General features: G+C 39.4%; 1 protein-coding gene across 1 annotated transcript in view; it reads right to left on the bottom strand.

Moving 5' to 3' along the window:
- Positions 1–5,479: 5,479 nt before the first annotated feature.
- The window catches only part of LOC149145868 (uncharacterized), a 90,839-nt gene continuing 70,336 nt past the window's right edge, over positions 5,480–25,982 (bottom strand). Inside the window, exons 9-10 of the mRNA XM_089446542.1 lie at positions 8,231–8,491; positions 5,480–6,179 (exon numbers count right to left, since the gene is read on the bottom strand). Of these exons, the coding sequence (XP_089302668.1) occupies positions 5,820–6,179; positions 8,231–8,491 (621 nt within the window). The 3' untranslated portion in view covers positions 5,480–5,819. The remainder of the gene's footprint in view (positions 6,180–8,230; positions 8,492–25,982) is intronic.

Raw genomic sequence — 25,982 nt, 5'->3', positions numbered from 1 at the left:
TAGAAAGTGCTTGCATGCCACCCAAAAGTAGCTCATCGCACTCAAAATCTCACAAGGATTCTAGATATGTCATTATCTCTAACATGAGAGCCTCTAGATGCAAACTAATAGAAATAGTAAATGCCATGAATGTCACCAGAAAATGGCTCACTGGAATCCCAAGTTCATAAGGACATCAAATATGTGATCCTTATCGTTGTACCATCCTTGGAACTCCTCCTAGAAAGTAGGCAACCTGCTGAAAATAGCAACTCTCTAAAAAACTATGCAAATAATGTGACTCAATCATCATTGAATCAATTATGTGACTAGTCATGCTCGAAACGTTCCCCAGCCTGTATCTGTATCAATCTGTGAACCTCCAACTGAATGAAATGTGCTGGTCCTTGACCAATTCATAGGCAAAAATTCAACACTTCTCAATAGATTGGGGAGTCAAGATCCATCTAAAAGTTGATGGAGGTTCTTATAACTTATAAAACTCTCAACTGAGACCATAAAATTTAATTTCCCAAGTTGATACTGTTAGTGTCGGTCTTGAAAGCCCTCCATCAGTGATCAAAGCTCTTTGCATTTGCATTAGTAGGTGTCTCATTAGTGTCAAATTTTGCATCCCGTTAGGCATGTCATAACCCTGATGGAGGAGCTGGTCTATTTATACCCCTCTTGGCTTTGCTGGATCAGGTCATATCAGTCATTGAGTTTTTCAAGCTTGTCTTGTTTTGTCTTAAGGTCAAAGGTCCTAGGTCTAGGGTTTTGGTCATTTATCTCAGCAAGGTCATGTCTTTGAAAGTCCTTGAGTGCCCAGCAAGCCAGAGGGAGGATTGTAAACATGTTTCTTTGATATTTTCATCATGTACAGTTCATTTTTAACCTTGGATTTAAAAACTCTGTTTTTAAAGCCAAGGTCATGTTAAATTTTTGTAAAAAGAATGAAATTCCAAAAAGTCTTCAAAAAGGCAGCAATAACCCTGGTCCCCTTGCCAAAGTCCCTCAGATGATCTACCTGCAAAAAGAATCAAGTCAAAGCACTCAAAAAGTCAAATTCAGGATAAAGGAAACCAAAAAATCAGTGTTTTAAAAAGTGTCAAAAATAAACTTTATAAAGTGGGTTTATGGATGAAATCTTTTCAAATGGAGTCTATAAAGGTTCTACTTCCCTCCTTTTACTCTCATTGTGCATCCCAACGCTTGGAAGAGAAGTTTGAGAGAGTGATTGGAGAGAGGAGCGAAATTGCAGTGATTTCGGGCAGCTGAGTGGTGCACGACCCGTTGAAGGAGGTGCGCGACCTGTTGGGCGGTGCGCGACCCGTCCAGAACCCCTCAGCAGTGCAGAAATACTACGGGCGCGACCCGTTGGGAGGTGCGCGACCCGTTGGGAGGCCTGCGCGACCCGTTGAATCGTTTGCCTGCAGACTTCAACAACATTCCTCAATCTCCCTTCAAATCATCCAAATTGTTCGAGGTAGGCTCTTTACACATTGTCTTGGAGGTTAATGATGGATGTAAGCCCTCATGCTATGATTTTAACCTCAAATCATGCAAATGAAAAGACTTATATGGCTGCAATATTCATGTGCAAATTGTGCTAGGGTTTATGGTGTTTCAAGCTGTTTTTCCCTTTGATTGGTTTCCTTCCCTTCCCTTTTGCCCACCCTCATATGTACATTTCTTTTCCCCATGATTATTTTATAAACGAAATACAAATCCCCTTCCCATCCCTAAATCACTAAAACAAAAAACCCTAATTCCCCTCTACCATATGCATATGCAAGATAACAAAAACTGTTGGTAAAATGTCAACATGTGTGGTGTATGGTTTCCCTTTTGTTTTTCCCTATTAAACATGTATGCATATGTTCCCATGTTCACTTTTATGCATGTTTTTCCCATATGCAATACTCTTTGCAAATGATTTCCCTATTACAAATATGTGTTCCTATATGAATATGATTTGCAAAATTTCCCTTAAAAACTCCCTGTTATTTTTATATATTCCCATTCCTGGTTAAAAAGTTCCCTCCCCTAACATTTCCCTCATGTTTGGTTCCCCTTGAAACAGCATAGATTTCAGCACTTTTTGCAGGCAGAGACAGCAGTTTAGTTTGTCCACTTTGCTCCAAAACCATGTCAGAAACCGAAACTTATGAGCAAAGTGATGACCATTCATCATCTACAGAGGTTGAGGAACAGAGGAGGCCTCGTAGAGGGGGTAAGGGAGGACATCATAAGCGAGAGGAGCCTACTTCTTTGGCAGAATTACAGGCCTGTCCTTTGGCAGTGAATTGCTTCCAGTACATGTCTTGCTATCAGTTTTGTGAGAGGATCTCTCGATTCAACATCATAGAGAGTTGGCCCGCTTGTTTGTCTTACACCTCCATGATGGACATGTCACTCTGGCAGGGGTGAACTTCACATTGACACCTGAGGTGATCTCACAGGCTACAGGGATACCAAATGTGGGTGAGGTGTGGCCTAAGCGCAGGTTGCTTGATTTTGTTCACTTTGAGCCCTATGTCCGGCCATCATTTGTGAGACTTTTGACAGGTGTTTTCCCATTCAGATTTCTCCGGAGCGAGTATGCTCCCCTCATGAGGCTTATTATGCATTATTTTACCTGTGAGGGCAGATTTTCACAGGTGTATTCATATCACATTCGCCTTTTGATGCATTTCACCCGAGTGAGGATGATGAACATCCCGGTCTTCTTGTTTCATAACATTCAGAGGATGGTGCCCATGTTGCAAAGGAAGACCCCGGCCCAGCAGTACAGGAGCCTTTGCCATTATGGTTTGATTCAGCTAGTAGTATTGCATCAGTTGACACAGCAGGGCATCTCATGGGAGGAGTTCATCTCCCGTGAGTTTTTCACAGTGCCACCTCAGCCACATCAGGAGGTCATTCATGAGGAGGGAGGACCATCTCAGCAGCCTGATGCTCCCGTCACCCGACATGTCAGCTCCACTCCTTTGGTCACTTATCAGAAAGGCCCAAGGGCCTTATTTGCAGCAGCTAGGCGAGTACTATCTCCACAGCAGGTGGAAGGGGTCTCGCCTTCATCTTCAGCTCAGCGAGTGTTATCTCCACATCAGGTGGAAGGGGCCTCGCTTTCTTCACCAGCACAGGTACTGCAGAGGGGCAAAGAGCCCATGATTCATGAGGATCCGGTGATTGATCTCGAGGCCAGTTCTCCTAGCCAAGAGGCGAAGGAGATCATTCAGCATCTTAGGGCTGAAAATGATGTTTTACAGAGGAGACTTGAGGGTGCCCAATGGACCATCACCTACCTGGAGCAGCGGAACACACAGCTAGAGGAGGAGAAGGCACTTGATGAGCTATGGAGGATTCGTAGCGACCGAGTCTTGAACCGTAGGAGGCCCGGTGATCCATTGCCTGTTGACCGAGAGTCACTGCTCATTCAGGAGAATGCCCACTTGGAGAGGCTGTTGGCTAAGGCCAACCAAGAGAAAAAGCTGTTGAGAAACATGAAGAATCACTATTGGGCAAGAATGCATGTATGCAAATCCAAGATGAAAATGTTCCAAAGGAGGTTGTCTGAGGCTCTTAGGCGGAGGAAGAAGACCAATCCACTCTGTATCTTGGCTGAGGCATCCCTCAAAGATCATGGCACTCACTAGCATCAGCTACAGCACAAATCCCAAGAAAAATTAAGAATTTTGGGTAATTTTGGTATTTTTGGGAAATTTACAGGTTTTGGCTTCTCAACGGGTCTCACCCCCGGTGAGACCCTTTGTCATCGTAGCTCCGTTTTGCAAAAACTCAACATTTCTAGATTTGTCATGCAAAGTTACATATGCCTATGGATGGACTTGAGTTTTTATGGAGTTTTGGGCCTCCAAAAGGTCAAAATACATGCAAAATTTGACTTTCTGCCCCTTTTTTGAGTTGCAGAAGCAGTCTTGGGAGAATTGACTTTTGACTGGGCAAATGACCTCCAAATCCAAAAATTCCAGTTGGGTTGGAAAGTAGACTCAGAGACCTTTCCAACGAGCTATCCTGCACCTAATTTTGACACCGGGAAGGCCTCCAAACAGAGCTCCAAAGTGCGCGACCCGTTGAGGAAATGTGCGCGACCCGTTGAGGAAACTTTGTCAGATTTGACCAGTTCAGCCCAGAAAACGCAGTTTGGCTCCAGTTTGACTTTTTGAGGTGGATGGTGGTCCTCTTGGATGTAATTGTGACACTTTTTGGATATTTTTACTCTTGTTTAACTCTTCTAGAAGATTCTTGCATGTAAAGGGTAAAAATTGAATGTATGAACTGGTTTCCAAGTTTATAGAGGCAAGTTGTTTTGACTGCCTATTTTCTAGTGCTTTTTCTAGTGCTTAGTTTAGAAGTGGTTCAAACAGCTCCTAGGATAGTGAGCTCGACCCATGGAGGCAGGGAAAGAGGTTAGATCATCTATATTATGTACTTTCTTGCTCATTTCCATGGTTGGACTCTTGAGGGAGAAGCTATCACTGTATTATTTCACTTATATCTCTGCAATTTTTGGCTAAGGAAGACCAGGGTTTTGCAGTCATCTTTGGGATTCTTGTGGACTCATGTGTTGATTGTGTGTTTCTCCATGTTATTGTAAGCTTTGTTATGTGATTCATTTCCTTTCTATACTGCTGCATATTAAACAAATGAAGTGTTAAAGTAAGAATTCATGCTTGCCATGCTCTGCTTTTAAATTTGTTTAATTTCTATGTTTTCTACTGTCTAAAGAGAATTCAAATTCATTGTTTGCTCTCTTTAGCCTTCTTATCTTTCTTTCCTAAACATCCACTTCAGCTAAAGACATCAATACAGGCTCCTACCTCGCCCCAAAGACCCCCCTGCAGAAACTGTGTCCAATCCCCGCACCCTAAATTGCAGCTCCTCAATTTGCCACCAAAAACCCCAAAAAAAACCCCCAAATCAACCTTCAAATCAGTTTACTAGCCTAATATCAGTGTTACCGTGTTGGTCATCTCATCCCATTGAAGATCTACCGAGATTGATCGGAGAGAGCCTTCTCCTGCCCCGTAGGGCTAGCTACGAGGCTGAATGGTTTGATGTAGCTTTGAGGTTTACCTTTCTCAGCCTGAGGTGAAATTTCAAGTGCTAACAGATACAACAAACTATTTCGCTTTGTTCTTGAGTACAGATCCTGAGAGGAATACTACTTTCACAACGGTGGTAGTAAGCCTTTGTTTCTAATTATCATTATCTCCAACATCATGAGAGATGTTTCAATATTTACTTGGGAAAGTTTTTTGACTTAAAACCCTGAAAAGATTTAATAAGGGTGACAATGAACATAATACAACAAGACTCAAGAAATTGCCTACAGATTGTTGATCTTACAAATGTGTCTAATCTTCGCAAGAACATTTTCCAAATAAGAATCTATAGTAAGTACTTAATTATGAAAGCCTCCCTGTATTTTTTGAAGGGTTCTCTTTGCTATCAAATTTTCCATCAACTATCAAGAGGACCTCAACAGTGGCATTTTAAACCTTTGTATTCATTGATAAGAATTGAATACCATATCTCTATTGTCTTCAGAAATGCTATAGAAGACAAATTACAAGATCTGGTGCTTCCACATTTAACTTTATATTGGACGTGAAATGTCCAATCTAACAATAAAATAGCTTCCTCCCTATTTACAATTAAAAGCTTTTCTTGAAAGCAGCCATCTGCTTAGACTTGAGAATGATTTCAGATAGGAAAATACAGACACAAGCTGAATGACTGAACGTGTCCACAGGATGAACACATCATTTCAATCATGTTTGAAAAATAGCATGTTTCACACACCAATATCTACACTAAGTTGGAGAGAACCAAGGGCCAATGGCACCATTTATGTGTCCATTGGTGTGAATGCCCATACCATTAGGAATGACTGATGGCAGCCCTACAGCCATCGGAGGTGATGTGGCATACATGCTTGGAGGAGGATGAAGTGGTGCATGATTCACCAAAGGATCCAAGTTCATCATCAGTACCTCACTGCCACCGCCCTTGCATTGCTGTTGTATGTTAAGGACTTGCCGAAGTCCCTCTTCATGAATTCGTGCAAGAGTTTCGAGTTCACTCACAGAGAGTGCTTCTAAGCCAACTCCATAGAGTGGAGCATGACGGGACATCTCCTCTCGCAAAGATCCTTCCAGAGATTGGATATAGTCCTGCAGCATCAACAAACAAAAATTTTAATGAGTACCCTATCAATGGAGTAGGCCAAACAGGATTTTTGCAATAAAGAGCATTCATTTGTTATCATAGCCAAGCAATATTGCATCTCATAAGAGGGATGGTTATTTGTAAGAATTGAATTATATTTTAGGAAAAGTACTATTTAAAAAAAAGTAGTGCAGAATATATATCCTTAACTGCTATAATTATTACGAGAACAGTAATTTCATACAAGTTTTTATGTATTCATCTGTTTGCTATAGGCCAGGAAAACTGACCCTTGTTTCCATCAAATAAAATATTCCCTTTACATGACACTTGTACCAGTTCTGGGCATTGAATGTGCTTTGATTTAATCACTTGACCACAGCCAATATGTATATAACAATTTGAAACTTAATGAACAATGTCAGACAATCCCTGCACATATTTAAAGAACATGTGAAGAAAAGGACTTGATTGGAGCATCCATTTGGTCTGAACCTAACGTAGAAAAATAGATATGAAATGTACAGATTTCTATGGCATTCAAGATCTGGAAAAGATAGAGAAGATAACAGGTTCAAATTTTGACTTAGTCACTAGTACATTCAACAATGAATTCTTGAAATCGGCAGAACCACTAGTTTTATTCTGTTGCAAAAATCTAAAAGAAACAGCCACCCTGATATAAATTTGATTGGAAACTCTGGGCTCAGTAAATATCCTTCAAGTTTCTAACTTCAATTCTATATCAGAATTGAACATCACATCATATGCTTTAGACGGGCACCCTAAGCAGTACACCTGTAGTGTTAAAACAACTCAGAATTTTTATTGCATCTCGTTATATAACCACTGACAAAGTAAGGCAGGGCAACAAGTTAATTAGTAAAAGAGAAATTATATTTGCTTTAGCTCCCCTTTGGATAGTTGCTAGTTCCAGAGCCCCCAGAGAAATTATCTAAATGTAAAAGAGCATATATAATAATTTGCACCATCATAGTCGAGTGGGTTAGCTGAGTGGTTTAGTGCATTTGAGCTTCATGTAGGAGGTTTCAGGGTTGATCCCCCAGCCTTCCTACCTCTGTTACATGCCTCACTCAATGTCCCTGCTGGGTGAGATGCCATAATCAATGCTGACTGGTCTAAACTGGGTCCAGTTTGTGAAATGTGGGAAATAGGCCCAGAGTTCCCCAGAGGGTTTTCCTTCGAAACAAAAATAAAAATTTGCGCCATCACAAAGCAAATCTAGCAGTTACTGGAAACCCTCCAAGTACCAAAACTTTCACCTCAATATACCAAAAACTAGTAGGGTGAAGTGCACTAATAATGAAAAAGACAGAAACAGAGTAGCAGAAAATGACTAAGTCCTTACAGAAACTCTGGAAGATAAATGTGAAGTGCTGCAGCCTACACTGGCAACAGATAACAGGCACATAGTTAGCAATGAAATTAATTTTCTGCAATTAACAATCTAAGATAACATAAGATAAGTTTATTAATGTCCAACAAATGACCAGAAAAGTAGGTCAAAGGGACTAAGATAGTACAGCGAGTGTCAGTACAGAGTGGGAGTGCCAAGATATCTCCTAGGGCAATGCTGAAAGCAGAAATATAATAAAAGCTAAGAGCAGTCTAGAGACTAGTCGTTAAAAGTCAAGCTAGAATAGAAAAAATAGAGTATAAGATAAGGTGCTGGTGTAGTGGAAATGCTAGAAACTGAAGAAGCATACAATATTACAAAAACACAGTTAAAATATTTGAAGTTCAGACTTACTGATTTTCATATCCTGCTTTCATACATGGTTCTATAGGGGATTCCTTCAGAAGATATATGGACAGAAACACTAATTAAGTTGAAATTTGAAAGGTCATATTCAAAACAGAGTAGAGAATGCAAAACAATATAACCACAAAAGCCGATTTAAAATAAGAACAGTACATTAGTTACTGCTTCAGTAATAAACTGAGGAAACTATCAACCAATACTCCCTGGGACCATCGTTCCCAAAGTTTCCAAGTTAGTTGAAATTTCAAAAGTATGGAAAGAAGCACTATGTACCTGGCAAGCATGTTGCTTTGCTTCCAACCCATCAATATATTCTTCACATCGAACAACCTGTTGTTCTTTTTCCCTGAGGCCTCCTTCAGTTTGCCCAACTGTTTGAGTAAGCCGTAGAACTTCATCTTCTAGTGACTGACGTAATTCTTCTCCAGATATTGTCTCAGTAGCAAATCGTTTTAGCTCTTCATCAAATCTTTTGCGTGCAGCCTCAGCACTCTTTAGCCTCTCTGCCAATGCATTCTTTTCTTTTACTACTCTCTGCAAGTTTTTCACAATCAGACACATCAGTTACAAAATACCTTGAAAATATCTCTCATGAATGAAAGGCTTACAGACATGTAATGGCATTATGACCTAAACTGTAATCAAGGGTTTATTATAAGGACAGACGTTGAGCAAAAACTAACCATATAATCTGTAACTTGTCCAGGGAAAATTGCAAAGAGATGAAACTGAATATGCCTGAGAATGTGAAATATAATCAATATCAACAACAAAGCAATTTTTCGAGCATGTAAATGCATAAAGTTTGTAACAAATAAACAGATTTTCAGTAAGATCATTTATCTAGATATTCAGAGGGCCCAACATGTCATGAACGATGCACATAGCACATATCTCCTATGCAGTATACACAATAAATAAAAACTCAAATGCACAATGCATTCCATAACCAAGAAGCAACTGTAAGGAAACTTGTGTCATCATTGGAGATGTGTCACCTAACACATAATAGAAACTACAATACCATGTACGTTTGAGTCACAAAAAGGTCACCATATATCTAATGCATTTTATTTAGCAATGCAAAACCTTTACCTGACCTCTACACATCCCTGCAAAGCTTCTCGAGCCATATCATCTAAGTCTCTCAACAATATTGCACATTGTCGGGATCTTGCCAAGCCAATTGTCTACAAACAGGATGCCCAATTTGATAACCTTTAGAATGTTGAAAATGGTGGAAGCTTCACTTTTTGCCATGACCAACCATATGTAATAATATGTAGACATTATATATGATTGGTCATGGCGAAGATCGACCTACTACACAAGGGTAAATTGTGCAGGCCCATAATCCCTCTTGGGGAAAGTGCCCTACCACTTCAGATGGGTATATAAATAAACCCCAATTTATTTGTACTTCACATTATGTGATCATTTTCATTATTTCTTTCCTTATACAAGTGATTAACTACTAACCTAGAGGCACCTTTACCAATTGTGATCTCTTTACTCTTGGTTGTTATGGTTGTGATCTTATCTCTCTAGCACACTTGATTCTCTCTCTAATGCACTTATGGTTCAGTTCTAGCACACTTGTTATGAATTCTACGTTCATAACACCTCCCGGACTTGTTGGTTGCCAACGAGTCTTGCATTCCTATCCTTCACACCCCCAATAGCCTGTTGTTGGGAGACAACTAGAACAGAGAGGTCAGGGATCAGAGTGACAGCCCCCAACTTGGGTCATTGTCGCACCGCGCCTTGTACAATCTCAGCAACAACAGGCACTACAGAACTACATTTCGTCCAAGTAGAAAAGAGGCAAAAGCTCATGCCCACTTCCAAAAGAGAGAAGGGTGATGATGAATGGTGATCCAAAGTGAAAAATGTCCCCCTACTTATATGAGGGTAAGCAAGCTTTAATTCATTAATCCTTCATAGGGACTACCCCAAATTGCCAATTGTTGGGAGACAGCTAGAACGAAGAGGTCGGGGATCAGAGTGACAGCCCCTGACTTGAGTCGTTGTCGCATCGCCCCTGTACAATCTTAGCGACAACAGGAATTACAAAACTACATTTCATCCAAGTAGAAAAGATGCAAAAGCTCATCCCCACTTCCAAAAGAGAGAGAAGGGTGATGATGAATGATGATCCAAAGTGAATAAAGCCTCCCTCTACTTATATGAGGGTAACCAAGCTTTAATTAACTAATTTTATAAGCAAAACCCCTCAAAAATTTAACTTGAGCATTCAACTAGGTCGAAAGTCACAAGCCAACCATAAAATAGCTCTAAAAGCATAACAAAATTGCCAAAAATAGCCCACGTGTGGGAGAAAATGGTCGCCACCATGATGTCATCCTCCAAAATATAAAATTAAGCATCAAGTAACATGAAGCAAGGGTCCAAGGATGCTCCATGTTTCCAATCAAATCAACAGTGTTGTTAAGGTCCTAGCAACCTACTAGGTGGGCACGCAGTGCAGGGACCCACTATCACCTCAGCCCAAGCCCCCACTATTTAGGCCCATACCTCCTAAACAACCAAAGGACGAGTCTCTAAATAATCCCCAACTATTCTAGTACAAGACCGCTTCCTTATCTGGGGTCTAATGGGAGGACGTGTTCACTTTGTACTTGACCATTGTAAAATTTGTCAATATAGTAGTAGAATTTTAAACAACAAATATTAGTAGCCAAAACTCAATTAACATATAACATATCACCTATAAATTTTGGTCTACTCTAAAAATCGTATCCAAATATACAAATATCTTTCAATTTAAATGATTGATTGAGGAGATATAGCTTAAAATAGCTTGTGTCTTGTATGACAAAGTGTAAAGTCAGCATAAAATGGAGGGAGAGCAACCTCATTTAATCCAAACAGCCACCCAACAAGTGTTAAAACACTTCTAAAGGGTTAGTCTAGGGGTGGAATGGTAAGATGATCTATGTAGAGGCTTTTTAAGGACTCCCCTCCACTAAAGAAAATTGAAAACTCAATTTCAACCTAGCTAGAAATTGAATTTCAGAATTCTAGGTTGAATAAAATTATGTTTGTACACCCAAAAATGGCTCTAAATGATGAAATATGAATCTTGAACTTGTTGTAAGTCGTTGTAAATTGCAAATCCAATGTAGTGCAGCTTTCTAAACCTGTAGATCTACAACACATATGGCTAGATAGAAGTGTAAAATATAGAATAATATGGACTTGTATCAAATCTTAAATTGATCTAACAATTATGGCATTTTTTTTCAAAATTACAAATTGCTAAATAGATAGAGAAAAAAAAACAGAAAGTAATTTTTCCTAAACTAACTATAGAAAAAAAAAAAAAAATGAATTATTTTGGGATTTTATGGTTGTTGTAACTTGTAATAATATGTGTTCTTGGAATTTTCCCTCATACCAAAGTGTGACATTGTTATTCTCTTAAGTCGCTTTAGATGGCTTTAGTTAAGGGAATGGGTTTGGTCCTTTCAAAAAAAGCCCCCACTTTTACTTATTTTTTTTAAATGGGAGGGGCTAGTTCCTAGCAGAAGCGGAATGGGGCCCTCTTTTAATTACATTATATTGTCAGACCGAGCTGAATAACCGTCATATCATTCATACATACGCTGAAACAGTCGTCATATCGAGCATCACTGGAATAAACGCCATGGGATCAAATATGCTGCAGCATCGCGCAGCGCCACAGGACTCGAACGCGGCCGGGGAGCGTGCAAACCGATTGCCCCACTTTTACTTAACCATGTCAAACATTTTTTAATCCCCTTAGAAGCGACCTCTTCACTTGGTGGTGTCACCAACCTTCATCCTCTGTGTGTGGTAAAATACAAAGTCAAAAAGAATAATGAAGCCTTCTCTTGAAGTAGTCAAAGATCTTGAATTGATTCTACTTGCAAAACAAAACAAAAAAGAACAAGTGGGGCTCTCCCCCTAATTGTTCTCTTCCATGTAACTATGTGGTTCCTCAATGGCAAAGGACATTAGTGTTAGGGCAATTTTACTCATCAAAAATAAGAATTAGAATACAAATTATAATGTTCAATACATATAGTAAGAAAAATAAATAGAACAAAAACCCCTCCACCCATGCATAAGAAATTATATAAGGGTTTGCAGTGAAAATGAGCTCTTTATTTTTTATAATCCCTATCTCCAATGAACAAAAACAATTTACAAATGAAGAGAGCCTAGCCTTCATAGAAAAAATTATAATGGCTAGTTTGACTCTTTCTCAATAAAATATTTACTAGTCATCCACGTGTTGGTGACCTTGTACATTAATGCATAAAATATTAGAATATAATTTTTTATTCACCCACTACGGAACTTGGACAAATTTCCATAATTTAGTTCAAGTTTCTCTTTGCTCATGGTCCACTATTGAACAAATTGGTCCACTGGGTCTCCAACTAGTTAAACCCTCTAACGACTAGTTGACTTCACCAACGGCTATTTTTTATTTGACTTTGTAGGAATTTACAAGGTAAGTTCCTCAGATAGAACACCAAAGGACACTGCTCACAAACAGATCACAGATCAATACACCAGTATTCTTGACGTGGTTAAAACCCTCAAAGAGGGAAACAGTCCACGGCCTGAGCCAACGCAGCCACTTCAAGCAATTTATTAATAAAAGAATGAAAAATTTACATAAGCTTCTCTCATGAACGGTCACCCTACAAATGACCCTCCATGCTCTTTAAATAGAAATCATGGACCAATCGAGTGTTAAGCCACGGATCAAGTGTCGGTAATACCGAGGAGAGAATGAACCGTCAGATCACTTTATGTCTAGAACATATCGTGACCATCAGATTGTAAGTTACCAATGTACATAGTAAAGAAACACACTTTACCTAACTCTACACTAGGCCAAGTTATACTTAACTATTTCCTATGTGTCGGAATATCCTAACATCCCCCCTTAAGAACAACTTGGGATAGGATTGAAGGATGTACAAATATGACACAATATGATAAGGAAGGAGGTATTAGAGCCAATCCCCCCTTAGTGACAACTTCCTGAACTCCAACCATAAATTGTAGTTTACTAAACTTCGCCTTTGTGAGAGCCTTTGTAAAGATGTCTGCAACTTGATCATCAGTTAAACAATATTGCACTTCAAGAACATGGTCATGAATGAGCTTTTCAATGAAGTGCATGTGTAGTTCAATGTGTTTGTTGCGCTGATGTTGGACTAGATCTTTGCATAGTTGAATGGCACTTTGATTATCACACCAAAGTGTAGTCGGATGCTGCTGCTAAAAGCCAAACTCTAACCGGATCTGACGAAGCCACAGGGCTTCCTTACTAGCTTCTACGGCGCCACGATACTCTGCTTCTACTGAAGAAAGAGAAATGGCACTTTGTTTCTTGCAAGCCCATGTAATAGGTCCAGAACCAAGAGTAAAGACATAACCTACAATAGACTTCCGATCATCAGGGTCACTAGCCCAATCGGAATCAGTGAAACCAACCAATAGAGGAGATGCTTCTGGAGTGTAATGAATACCAAACTGAACTATGCCTTGAACATGACGAAGTATTCTTTTAGCTGCTTTCCAATGACTTTCATGTGGGTTTTGCATAAACCGAGCAATAAGGCCAACAGTAAAGGAAAGGTCAGGACGAGTATGGGTTAGATACAAAAGTTTTCCTAAAAGTTGACAGTATAAGGTAGCATCAACTTTAGGGGAAGTACAAGTCACTAAAAGTTTGGCTCCAGAATGAAAGGGAGAAGGGGCTGGCTTACAGTCTTCCATGTGAAAGTGGCGTAGAAGATCACAAGCATACTTGGACTAGGAAAGGGAAATACCTTCCTTGGATTGCAAGACTTGAAGACCAAGAAAACAATGCAAGTGTCCTAAGTTTGTCATTTCAAACTGCTTTTTAAGGTTGGACTTCACATGGTTGGTAAGGTTGGGATCACTACCAGTAAGGATAAGATCATCAACATAAAGAACAAGAATGATAAGAGACTTACCCACTTTCTTGGTGTAGACAATATTGTCAGAATGACACCTAGAAAAGCCAGTATCTAAAAGAAAGCTATCCATTTTGGCATACCAAGCTTGAGGGGCTTGCTTGAGACAATAAAGGGATTTCTTAAGCCAACATACAAGGCTAGAGTCTGTTTGTATAAAGCCAGGTGGTTGTTCCATATAGATTTCTTCATGCAAGTCCCCATGCAAAAAGGCAGATTTAACATCCATCTAATGGACTTCCCATTTGAAAGAGGCAGCAAGGGAATGAACAAGGCAGATAGAATTCATTTTGGCAGCAGGGGAGAAGGTTTCAGTATAGTCAATCCTTTCAACTTGTGAAAAATCCTTAGCAACAAGACGAGCTTTATGTTTATCAACTTTTCCATCTGGTCCAAACTTAGTTCTGTAAACCCATTTGCATCTAACAAGTTTTCTTCCCTTTACAAGAGGAACAAGATCCCATGTATCATTTGCCAATAATGAACGATATTCTTCATTCATAGTTGCATCCCAATCTGGACGGCCTGAAGCTTCTGCAAAGGTGCCAGGATCACAATTTGTTGAAGCTTGAGCCAGTAAAGAAGAGACTCTTTCAAACTGAGAACGTGTACGTCGCTGATCTGTAGGATCACCTACAAGAGTACCTACTACATCCCGAGTAGCAGGAACCCATTTTGGAAGCTGAGGAGTTGAAGGAGGATTGTCATCCTCGCTGTCATCATCTAAAGAAGAAATATTTTCAGAAGTAGAAGGGATAGAGAGAGGTGGCACATCCGCCGAGCTAGGCTCGTAGGCCGATATATTTCAGCAAACTTTACATCTCTTCTAATGATAACATTTTTGGATTTAAGTGGAATAAGTCTATATCCTTTGACATCTTCAGAATATCCAACAAAAATACATTTTTCACTCTTAGGTTCTAAAGCTCTATGGTTCTCATTTGGAATATGGGCCCATGCTTCACTTCCAAAAACATGAAAGTGACTTATCTGGTTTAATTGAGCTCCATGCTTCTTCTAGAGTGATATTCTTTAACACCTTTGTAGGAGTGCGATTTATTATGTAATTTGCACAGTTAATTGCTTCTGCCCAAAAATTAAGACTAATTCCTTTAAATTGAAGCATACAATTAGCCATTTCCTTTAAGGTGCGATTCTTCCTTTCAGCTACACCATTTTGTTGTGGAGTATATGGAACAATATGTTGCATTTGAACTCCATGCTCAGTGCAAAAGTTGATGAATTTGTTGTTAACATATTCTCTGCCATTATCAGATCTTAGCTTAAGAATTTGATGTCTAGATTGCTTTTCAACAGAGGCCTCAAAGGCCAAGAACATGTTAAATACTTCACTCTTGAGTTTTAAGAAGTATACCCAAGGGCATCTGGAGAAATCATCAATAAAAGTTAAGAAATACTTGTAGCCAGATAATGTAACAACTGGAAGTGGACCACATAAATCACTATGCACAAGCTATAAAGGAGTTGAGGCGTGCCAAGAGGCACGGTTTTCAAAACTATCCCGATGATGTTTTCCAAGTACACATCCAAAATAAACACCATCTCTGCAAGATACCATAGGAAGACCTGTCACCATATTTTCTTTACATAGATTTTGAAGGGAGTTATAGTTTAAGTGACCAAATCGCTCATGCCAAAGTTTGCTCACTTCATCATTATGAGCAACAAATACCTAGGGAAGAGTTGATGACCCAAAGTTGTTAAACTTATACAACCTTGTAGAATCATCAGCAATTCCAGTGGCTAAAATCTGTCTAGGATCTCTTAGGTCCTTAATTATAACATCATGGGATGAGAATTCAACGATTTTACCTTCACCTGAATGAGTTATCTGATATACATATAGAAGGTTGCAGAATAAGGTTGGAACACATAATACATCATTAAATTGACCATTGTCTAGATGAATAGTTCCAGTCCCTACAACACTAAGAGATCTATCATCACCAACATATATATTTTTGGTGTTTCATTTAAAGAAGAAAACATGGCTTTGTTTTTGGCCATGTGATAAGAAGCTCCATAATCAATGAGCCATTCATGAGAATGAGAAAAAGAAAATACATTTAGTGCATAACCAGACCGAGATGCTTGACAAACACATGCAGAAAGTGCAATTCCTAAAGATGAAGTTGAAGTTGAAGAGTGCTCCAAATGGATGTTATGCTTCTTCATTGCTGCTTCCAAGGCTTCCATCTTCTTAAAGCATTTAGATTCCAAGTGGTCATCTCGATTACAAAAGTTGCAATGTCTATCAATCTCCTTCCCTTTGTTTTTATTTCCCTTATCATTTTGTTGAATTGATTTTTCATTGAGACTGAAATTTCTTAGGACCCTTATTTGGTTTAGGACCATTCTTTTTAGGATACTGCTTCTTAGGAGTCTTTGAATTTGGTTGTTGTTGGGCGGCTAAGGCTTTCTTAGAAGAGTTTCCAAGATTAAGAAAACCAAGATGGAAGAGTTTTTCTTGTTTTCTTATTAAAGAATCACAAAAGGCATCAAAAGACGGGGGCTTGTAGTCTCGTCCTTGAGAAATAAATGCTTCTCTAGTAGAATGGAAGGTGGAAACAAACACAGCGTAGGTTGGTCCCAACTTAGTAAGAATGGAATAGATAAGGCTACCAGCTTCTTTGTTAAACTTAACACCTTCCAAGAGAAGTCTAAGGGTCTTGAACTTGGACAAAAAATCTTCAACAAAAGAAAAATTATTTGGGTCTAGCGTAAGCAGCGCATTTTCTAGTTGATGGGCTCTAATTTCATTTTTAATTCCAAAAACTTTAGTGAGTTGTTTCATTGCTTTATTAGGGGTATCAAGTTCTGCGATATAGAATCTAAGGTCTGGAGAAATAGACATCCCTATCAACCCACGTGCTTGATTTTGCCCATTTTCCCATTTGGCTACCTTATGTTCATCTTTAGGTTTAGTTTCTTGGCCTAAGGCTATTCTGTAAAGACCTTTACTTCTAAGTAAATCCACAATGTAAGACCACCATTGGAAGTAGTTGGTGCTGTCAAGAATAACTTGACATGGACTTTCCGTTTTAACAGAAACTGACACTGTAGATGTTAAAACTAAGTGTTTCAATGGAAAGATATCGAAAAATTAAGCCGATTCAAAAAAACAGCTTCTGGATAAAAAAAAGTATGGCTTTTTGAAGAAAAGTTGTGGACAATGCCGACAAAGTGCGTGACTGTGCGGAAGCGAATGATAATGTTATATTTAAAATAAAAAAAAACCCCTCCCCCCACCCACTTCCAAACTTAATCTAATTAACTCACTTTAAAAAAAAATATTATGTGACCCACTTTTATAAATAAGTGAAAGTCACTTTTACAATGATACTTTATGAGCTACCCACTAAATTGTAACTTAAATAAAAGATAAAGAGACTTTAGAATTATAAGTGACTCACTTTTTATAATGAGTGAGAACACTTTTACATAAAGTAACTTTAAAACATAAGTTACATGTGCTTTTTGAAAAGTAACTCAACAAAAAGAAAGACTTATACTCAAGATCTATATTTTCATAAAGTAACTTTGGACCAAGTGAGCTAGTTTAAAAAGTTAGTAATTTTTGGAAAAGAGGAAGGGGGGTTTTTTTTTAGTCATCGAAGCTTTGGAGTGTGTGCTTATTTGGAAAAGCTCTTTTTTCTTACAAAACAAAAAACCACACAACCCAACACGGACATACAAAAAAGCCAAACCTTATGGTTTGAAGTTAGCTTTCGCCAGAAACTAAATATTTTCCTCAATGTTTCTAATTTTCCGAGATCACACTAAGGCGGGGCGAAAAAGAGCATACGCATGAGAAAATTCCTTCCTTTCTGTTTCTGATTTGCCCAGATCGCACAGAGTCGCAGGGAAAAGAGCATATGCAGGAATGAAAGGTATAGATCCGGTAATAAAAAACAGAGAGTTAAATAAACCGAAATAAATAGAAAGATGAATAACTAAAACTGCAAATAAAGATTTTATACCTCCAAATCTTAAAAATGACATAGCTAGGGCTACCGGAAACCTTTTCGCGTGAAATGAAAGGGGTTCCTCACTGGAACAGATGCTCCTAATACAACAGAGCAGTCCTCTCAACCCAAAAGCAGTCAGAAACAATAGATCTAGGAAACAACAGTCGGATGAAGTTGTACAGGCTTCTGATTTGGATCACCAATGGATGCGGCCCTCAAATAGCTCTGATACAATATAGGAATTTACAGGGTAAGTTCCTCAAATAGAACACCAGAGGACACCGCTCACAAACAAATCACAAATCAATACACCAGTTTTCTTAACGTGGTTAAAACCCTCAAAGAGGGAAACAGTCCACAGCCTAAGCCAACACAGCCACTTCAGGCAATTTATTAATAAAAGAATGAAAATTTACATAAGCTTCTCTCATGAATGGTCACCCTACAAATGACCCTCCATGCTCTTTAAATAGAGATCATGGAAAAATCAGGTGTTAAGCCACGGATCAAGTGTCGGTAATACAGAGGAGAGAATGAACCGTCAGATCACTTTATGTCTAGAACATATCGTGACCGTCGGATTGTAAGTTACAAATGCACATAGTAAAAAAACACGCTTTACCTAACTCTACACTAGACCAAGTTATACTTAACTATTTCCTATGTGTCAGAATATCCCAACAGACTTTTCCTTTTAGTAATTTGTCTTAGCCACATGGAAGTTGGATCTCCAATGTCCTTGACTTTTTGATAATTCCAGCACCTAGATATGCTAAAATCAGCATGGACCTAAACTGTTTATCTCTCGAAATCTTGCCCAACATTTCCAAATCATCACTTGTCCACCACATCATCATGCCCTACTAGAGCTCCACCCTTGGGAATTTGGAGAAACTTAGACATGGTTTTTGTTCATCTCATTTTGTAGACCAACTTTGAAATATTACACATCAAATTTTGTCAAGATTTTCCCATGTTGAGCCTCCCAAAAACCTGTCAGTGTGGTTCACTAGCCAACCGGGTCAAACCGGAAAAAAAACCAAGTTCCACCCCTCCCTTCACCCAGAAACCACAAAAATTGGTGTTAACCGGCCGATTTATGATCAAACCAATCAGTTGGATGCCAAGGCACGAAGGACCACGCAACGCAATTTAGGAAGCTTCTAGGGTGTTTTGGAGGGAAAATAAGGGTTGTTTCCCTCCAAAAACACCCTCTCCAAGCCTTTAAAAGGAGATTGTCCCTCTCATTTGTCTCACACATCTCATTAGGAGCTTTTGTGAGTTTGATTGGGAGCTTGGAGAGTGCTGAGAGAGGAGAGCCTAGCCTTCATAGAAAAAATTATAATGGCTAGTCTGACTCTTTCTCAATAAAATATTTACTAGTCATCCACGTGTTGGTGACCTAGTAAATTAATGCATAAAATATTACAATATAGTTTTTTATTCACCCACTAAGGGCTCAACTTCAATAAATTTCCATAATTTAGTTCAAGTTTCCCTTTGCTCATGTTCCACTGATGAACGAATTGGTCCACCGGGTCTCCAACTAGTTAAACCCTCTAACATCTAGTTGACTTCACCAATGGCTATTTTTTATTTGACTTTTCCTTTTAGTAATTCGTCTTAGCCACATGGAAGTTGGATCTCCAATGTCCTTGACTTTTTTATAATTTCAGCACCTAGATATGCTAAAATCGGCATGGATCTAAACTGCGTATCTCTCGAAATCTTGCCCAACATTGCCAAATTATCACTTGCCCACCACATCATCATGCCCTACTGGAGATCCACCCTTGGGAATTTGGAGAAACTTAGACATGGTTTTTGTTCATCTCATTTTGTAGACCAACTTTGAAATATTACACATCAAATTTTGTCGAAATTTTCCCATGTTGAGCCTCCCAAAAACTTGACATTACTAGATTATCATGCCCAAGTGGATGATCTCTAACACTCTAAAGCATTTGCCAAATTTGAAACATGGGTTTTTTCCTCTCATTAAGTAGACCACTTTTGAGGACATGTCACGAACGACCCAATGTTGCCCTAGTTCTAACACCCTAAAACCTATTTTGACTTGTTCTCCAAGTTTGACCAAGTTGTAAATAGCCACCATATGCTCAGATTGGAAAATTCCACGTGCCATGGAATCCTCTCATCATGCTCCACAATATGAGATTGGATTAATTTATTGACCACCTAGACCATTTTGCGACGAGAACCATGAACTCCCTCACAAAATGTGAATTTGTCATATGAGATACTATGTTATGAGAGATGTCACGAGGAATATGACTCCATCCATAGGGAATGACATACGTGCACCTTGACGCGAGCTAGACTAGCCCATACACAAGTGATCACCCCTACAAATGAAAGTTCCCATAAGACCATTTGTCCTCAAGAGAGTCCACCAAAATCCCTCCAATCTAGTTAGGGGTGAGAGTGGTCCGACCAAACAATTGAATACAAACTCATATTAATAAGACGCAAGTCTAGGATGCCTAATGTAGGGCTTAACATGGTTTTTACATGGTTGCTAACTTATGATCTTGGGCTTACAATGGTGGAGAATGTTGCACTTGAAAAAATGTAAGTACCCTCGCTAACAAGAGGGGTAACACTCCACACTCCAAGAAAGTCCCAAAATGCATGTGAACATCTTAAAATAGTGCCTCCACTATCATGTTTCCATCCCAGAGATGCACTACGTCACCCTTCTCAAGCATATGGGAGTGATGTGGCACCTCTAAGGGCAAGTGTTGGCATCAAAGAGGGATGTGCTAACCCTCCCAAGTCATGTCAATGATAACCATTATCATCTAAGCTCCAAAACAAGGTATCGTCCATCAAACAAGGTCAAGGCCATCTAAGGGGTTTCTGTTAGAAAATTATATATTACGGAGCAATGGAACACATAAAATATTGCAGAAATATAAACACAGAAAACGCATAAAACAAGAGAGACACAGAGATACGTGATTCACCCAGTTTGGGCTACGTCCACCCCGAACAGCCAGTCCTTCCTTTCTATTATCCAGCAAAATGAAGAGACACAACCTACAACAGATCCGCTGTAATATCCTCTGTTTTCTCTCACAGTCTCACCTCTCTGTTTCTCGCTCACCAGATACACATCTATTACACAGCCTCAAATACAATGCCCTCATACAAAGAGAGGGGTTGCCTTCTAGGGCAAAAAACCCTAAACTAAACATAAGTTCTATCGTCAGATCATCCACCTAATGAACGGCCCAGATTGACTAGAAATTACTATACTTTTACAAGGCAATTTTACATCTGTTTTTAGCTTCAGGGGCGCTGCCCCCGAGCCCACCGGGGGACCGCTAGCCCCCGGACCCCCCAGCCGGGGGGGGATCAGCCCCCCCGCGTGGAGGGGTGTACAAACTTCCTGGGGCATACATCCGGCTGAAACAAAGACCTCTGAACAATCATGCTCCACACACAACAATCTCCCACTTGGAGAATGATTGTAGCAACTCCACCGCTGCTTCATTTGCTGGACAATGACTCCTCTTTGGACCTGACTGTTTCTCATCTTCATCGTCATCCTTGAACACCAATTGAAACTGAGCATGTTCTCAGTTTCTCCCTTGTTACAACTTTTGTTAGCATATCTGCAGGATTCTGGCTAGTGTGTATCTTTTCCAGCTTCAACTCTCCATCTTCCAACACTGATCGTATGAAATGGTACTTGAGCTGTATGTGTTTAGTCCTGGAATGAAATGTTGAGCTCTTTGCAAGATGAATGGCACTTTGGCTATCATTTTATAACGTGCCCATATCATGCTCCTTACCCAATTCACCCATAAACCTTTGTAACCAAATCATTTCTTTACTAGCCTCTGTAGCAGCAACATAGTCTGCTTCTGTTGTTGAAAGTGCAACAACACTTTGGATTTTTGAAACCCAACTGACAGTTGTTCCACCAACAGTAAATACATATCCTATAGTGCTCCTCCTGTTATCTCTGTCACCTGCCATATCTGCATCAACATATCCCTGTAGGGAAATGTTTGAACCACCAAAGCATAATGCTTGATTTGTGGTACCTTTCAAATATCTGAGAATCCATTTCACTGCCATCCAATGTTCCTTTCCTGGATTGTCCATGTACCTGCCTACAACTCCCACTGCATGTGCAATATCAAGCCTTGTGCAGACCATTGCATACATTAAGCTTCCAACTGCTAATGCATATGGAACTTTAGACATATAATCCATGTCTTCTTGGGTCTTTGGGCACATTTCCTTACTAAGTTTGAAATGACTAGCAAAAGGTGTGCTAACTGGTTTTTCATTGTGCATGTTAAATCTTTTCAACACCTTTTGTATGTCCTCATTCTGAGACAATGTTAATTTGCGATTTTTCCTGTCTCTAGTTATTCTCATACCAAGGATTTGTTTTGCAGCACCCAAATCCTTCATTGCAAATGAATTTGCCAATTTTCTTTTGAGCACATTTATTTCCTGCATGTTAGATCCTGCAACAAGCATGTCATCTACATACAATAACAATATAATATAGCGTCCATCATTTTGCTTTTTCAGATAAACACAATGATCAAAGTGACATCTAGTATAACCTTGTTCAGACATAAACTTGTCAAATTTTAGATACCACTACCTTGGAGCCTATTTTAAGCCATACAAGCTCTTCTTCAACCTGCACACTAGTTTCTCCTTCCCTTTCACTTCATATCCTTGTGTCTGCTCCATATATATCTCTTCCTCCAAATCCCCATGGAGAAAGGTTGTCTTTACATCTAACTGCTCAAGATGCAAATCTTCAACTGCCACTAGACTTAAAATAGTTCTGATTGAAGTCATTTTAGCAACAAGAGAAAATATTTCATCAAAATCAATACCTTTCTTTTGTGCAAACCCCTTCACCACAAGTCTAGCTTTGTACCTCTGTTTTCCTCCATCTTCTTCCTTCAGCCTATAAACCTATTTATTCTGCAATGTAGTTTTATCTGCAGACAACCTGACTAAGTCCCAAGTCTGGTTATGCATTAAGGAGTCCATCTCTTCTTCCATGGCTACCTCCCACTTCTTCCTGCTTTCAACCTGCATTGCTTCTTCATAACATTCGGGTTCACCGGAATCAGTCAACAATAAATAATATAATGAAGGAGAGTATCGTTCAGGGGGTCTACTTATCCTGGTAGATCTTCTAACACCACTTTCAGGTGTTTGGGGTGCCTGTTGCTGTTATGGTGGTTGCTGCTGTTGTGGTTGTTGATTATTATTATTTTCAGGCACCTTTACTTTTTCAGTGATTTCATCGAGAACTGCGTATTCCTTGTTTTCTTTTTCCTGTTTCTTTTCCTGCAAGTGATTCTTATACAAAACCTTTTCATTGAATATTACATCTCTGCTCCTAATGATTTTGTGATTTTCATAATCATATAAGCGATAACCAAAATCATTAACACCATATCCAGTAAAGGTACATTTCTTTGACTTTACCTCAAGCTTTGTTCTATTTTCTTTATCAATATGGACAAAGGCCTCACAACCAACAGGCTTTAAAAATGAGTAGTTTACCTTTTTACCTGTCCATGCTTCCTCCGGAACACCACCATCCAAGGAACTTGAAGGCCCCCTGTTTATTAGATAAACAGCAGTATCTACAGCATCTGCGCAAAACTGTAAAGGCAATCCTGCATGCAATCTCATGCACCTTGCACGCTCCATGATTGTTCTGTTCATCCTTTCTGACACACCATTTTCTTGTGTTGCTCTTGGAACTGTCTTCTCTCTGCGAATTCCATGCTCTGAACAGTACCTATCAAACTCTTTGCTGCAATATTCACCTCCATTGTCTGATCTAAGACACTTCAATTTCTTTCTTGTCTCAATCTCAACCAAAGCTTTCCATTTCTTGAAAGTATCAAATACATCAGATTTATTCTTAATACAATAAATCCAAGTTTTTCTAGTTGCATCATCAATAAAAGTAACATAATAACAAGAGCCACCGAGAGATGATACCTGAGCAGGTCCCCATACATCTGTATGCACAAGCTCTAATTTTTCATTCTTCTTTTTTTCCCAACTCTGAGAAATCTGACTCTCTTCTATTTTCCATAAATGCAATTCTCATAGAAGTCCAAATCAACATTCTTCAAACCCGGCAACAAATTCCTTGAGTGAAGAATCTTCATCCCCTTTTCACTCATGTGTCCAAGCCAATGATGCCATAATGCTACATCTGCTCCTTTGGAAGTTAAAGCATTAACAGAGTTAGAAATACCATTGCATAAATGCAATGTACCAACCTTTTCACCTTTTGCTATTACCAGGTCTCCTTTGGTGACATTCCAAGCTTTGTCTGTTAAAGTTGTCACACAACCTTCACTGCCTAACTGCCCTGTTGAAATCAGATTTTTCTTTAGATCTGGAACATGCCTTACCTCCTTTAGTAGCCATTGGTTTCCATTTTGTTGTTTTACAAGAACCTTACCCATTCCAACAATTTTACAGGGTTTATCATCACCCAAACGAACTTGTCCAAAATCTCCTTGAACATAGTCATGAAAGTATTTCTTATCAAGTGTGGCATGTAATGAGGCCCTTGAATCTACCACCCACGAATCAGTAATATTTTCGAAAGAAAGAATCAAAGCATCTTGTAACACCTCACCTGTCACATTTGCTTCATGATTGTTTTCTTGCTGTGAATCTCCTTTTCCCTTCCGAGATTTACAGTCTTTCTTTAGGTGTCCTTTCTTTCCGCATTTCCAGCACACCATCCTCAATCTGGACTTGGATCTGCCTTTCCTTGATTTATTGCGATATCCTGAGCTCTTTCCTCTTTCCATTTTTCTTCCCCTAGACTCTGCACTCAAAGCATTTCCCGATGTCTCACCGGAGCTTTTCCGTCGCATTTCCTTGCTAAGGATAGCACCGACAACATCATCAAACTTTAAAGTACTAGATCCAGACACAGAGTTACTAATGGCCATTACTAAACCATTCCAACTTTCTGGCAATGAGCACAAGAATAACAGAGCTCTAGCTTCATCATCAAAGTTTACCCCTACAGAACATAACTGACTTGTAACAGTATTAAAATCATTTAAATAATCTGCAACAGATCCACCTTCCGACATCTTCATATTAACCGTTTCATAAGAAATACCTTGTTTGAGGCAGAGGGTTTTTCATATAGTTTCTCCAACGTCTTAATCAAACCCTCTATCGTTGTTTCCTTCGAAATGTTGAAGGCGACCGACGCTGCAAGGCACAACCGTATTGTTCCGAGTGCCTTTCTATCGAGAAGGTTCCATTCTTCATCTTTCATACCCATCAGCATCTTTGCTTTTCCGCCCAATGGTAGGTATAGATCTCTCTGATACAGATAATCTTCCATCTGCATCTTCCACATTGAGAAGTTTTGGCCGTTAAATTTCTCGACCCTGAACTTACCATCTTCCGCCATTGCTCCCACTCGAACGAGGAACCCTTCTTTCCTGCGAGTTTATCAACCAAATAGACCTTCGGCTCTGATACCAGTTGTTAGAAAATTATATATTACGGAGCAATGGAACACATAAAATATTGCAGAAATATAAACACAGAAAACACATAAAACAAGAGAGACAGATATACGTGGTTCACCCAGTTTGGGCTACGTCCACCCCGAACAGCCAGTCCTTCCTTTCTATTATCCAGCAAAATGAAGAGACACAGCCTCACCTCTCTCTTTTTCTCACAGCCTCACCTCTCTGTTTCTTGCTCACTGAATGCACATCTATTACACAGCCTCAAATACAATGCCCTCATACAAAGAGAGGGGATACCTTCTAGGGCAAAAAACCCTAAACTAAACATAAGTTCTACCGTCAAATCATCCGCCTAATGAACGGCCCAGATTGACTAGAAATTACTACACTTTTACAAGTCAATTTTACATATGTTTTTAGCTTCGGGGGCGCTGCCCCCGAGCCCCTGCCAGGGGACCGCTGGCCCCCGGACCCTCCAGCCCGGGGGTATCAGCCCCCCGTA

Source organism: Pinus tabuliformis, chromosome X (genome assembly GCF_031772625.1).
Source record: "Pinus tabuliformis cultivar Carrire ecotype Pingquan chromosome X, CPIR1, whole genome shotgun sequence".
Taxonomy (NCBI): domain Eukaryota; kingdom Viridiplantae; phylum Streptophyta; class Pinopsida; order Pinales; family Pinaceae; genus Pinus; species Pinus tabuliformis.
Note: the sequence above shows the minus strand (reverse complement) of the source record. Positions and strands in the feature narration are given on the sequence as shown.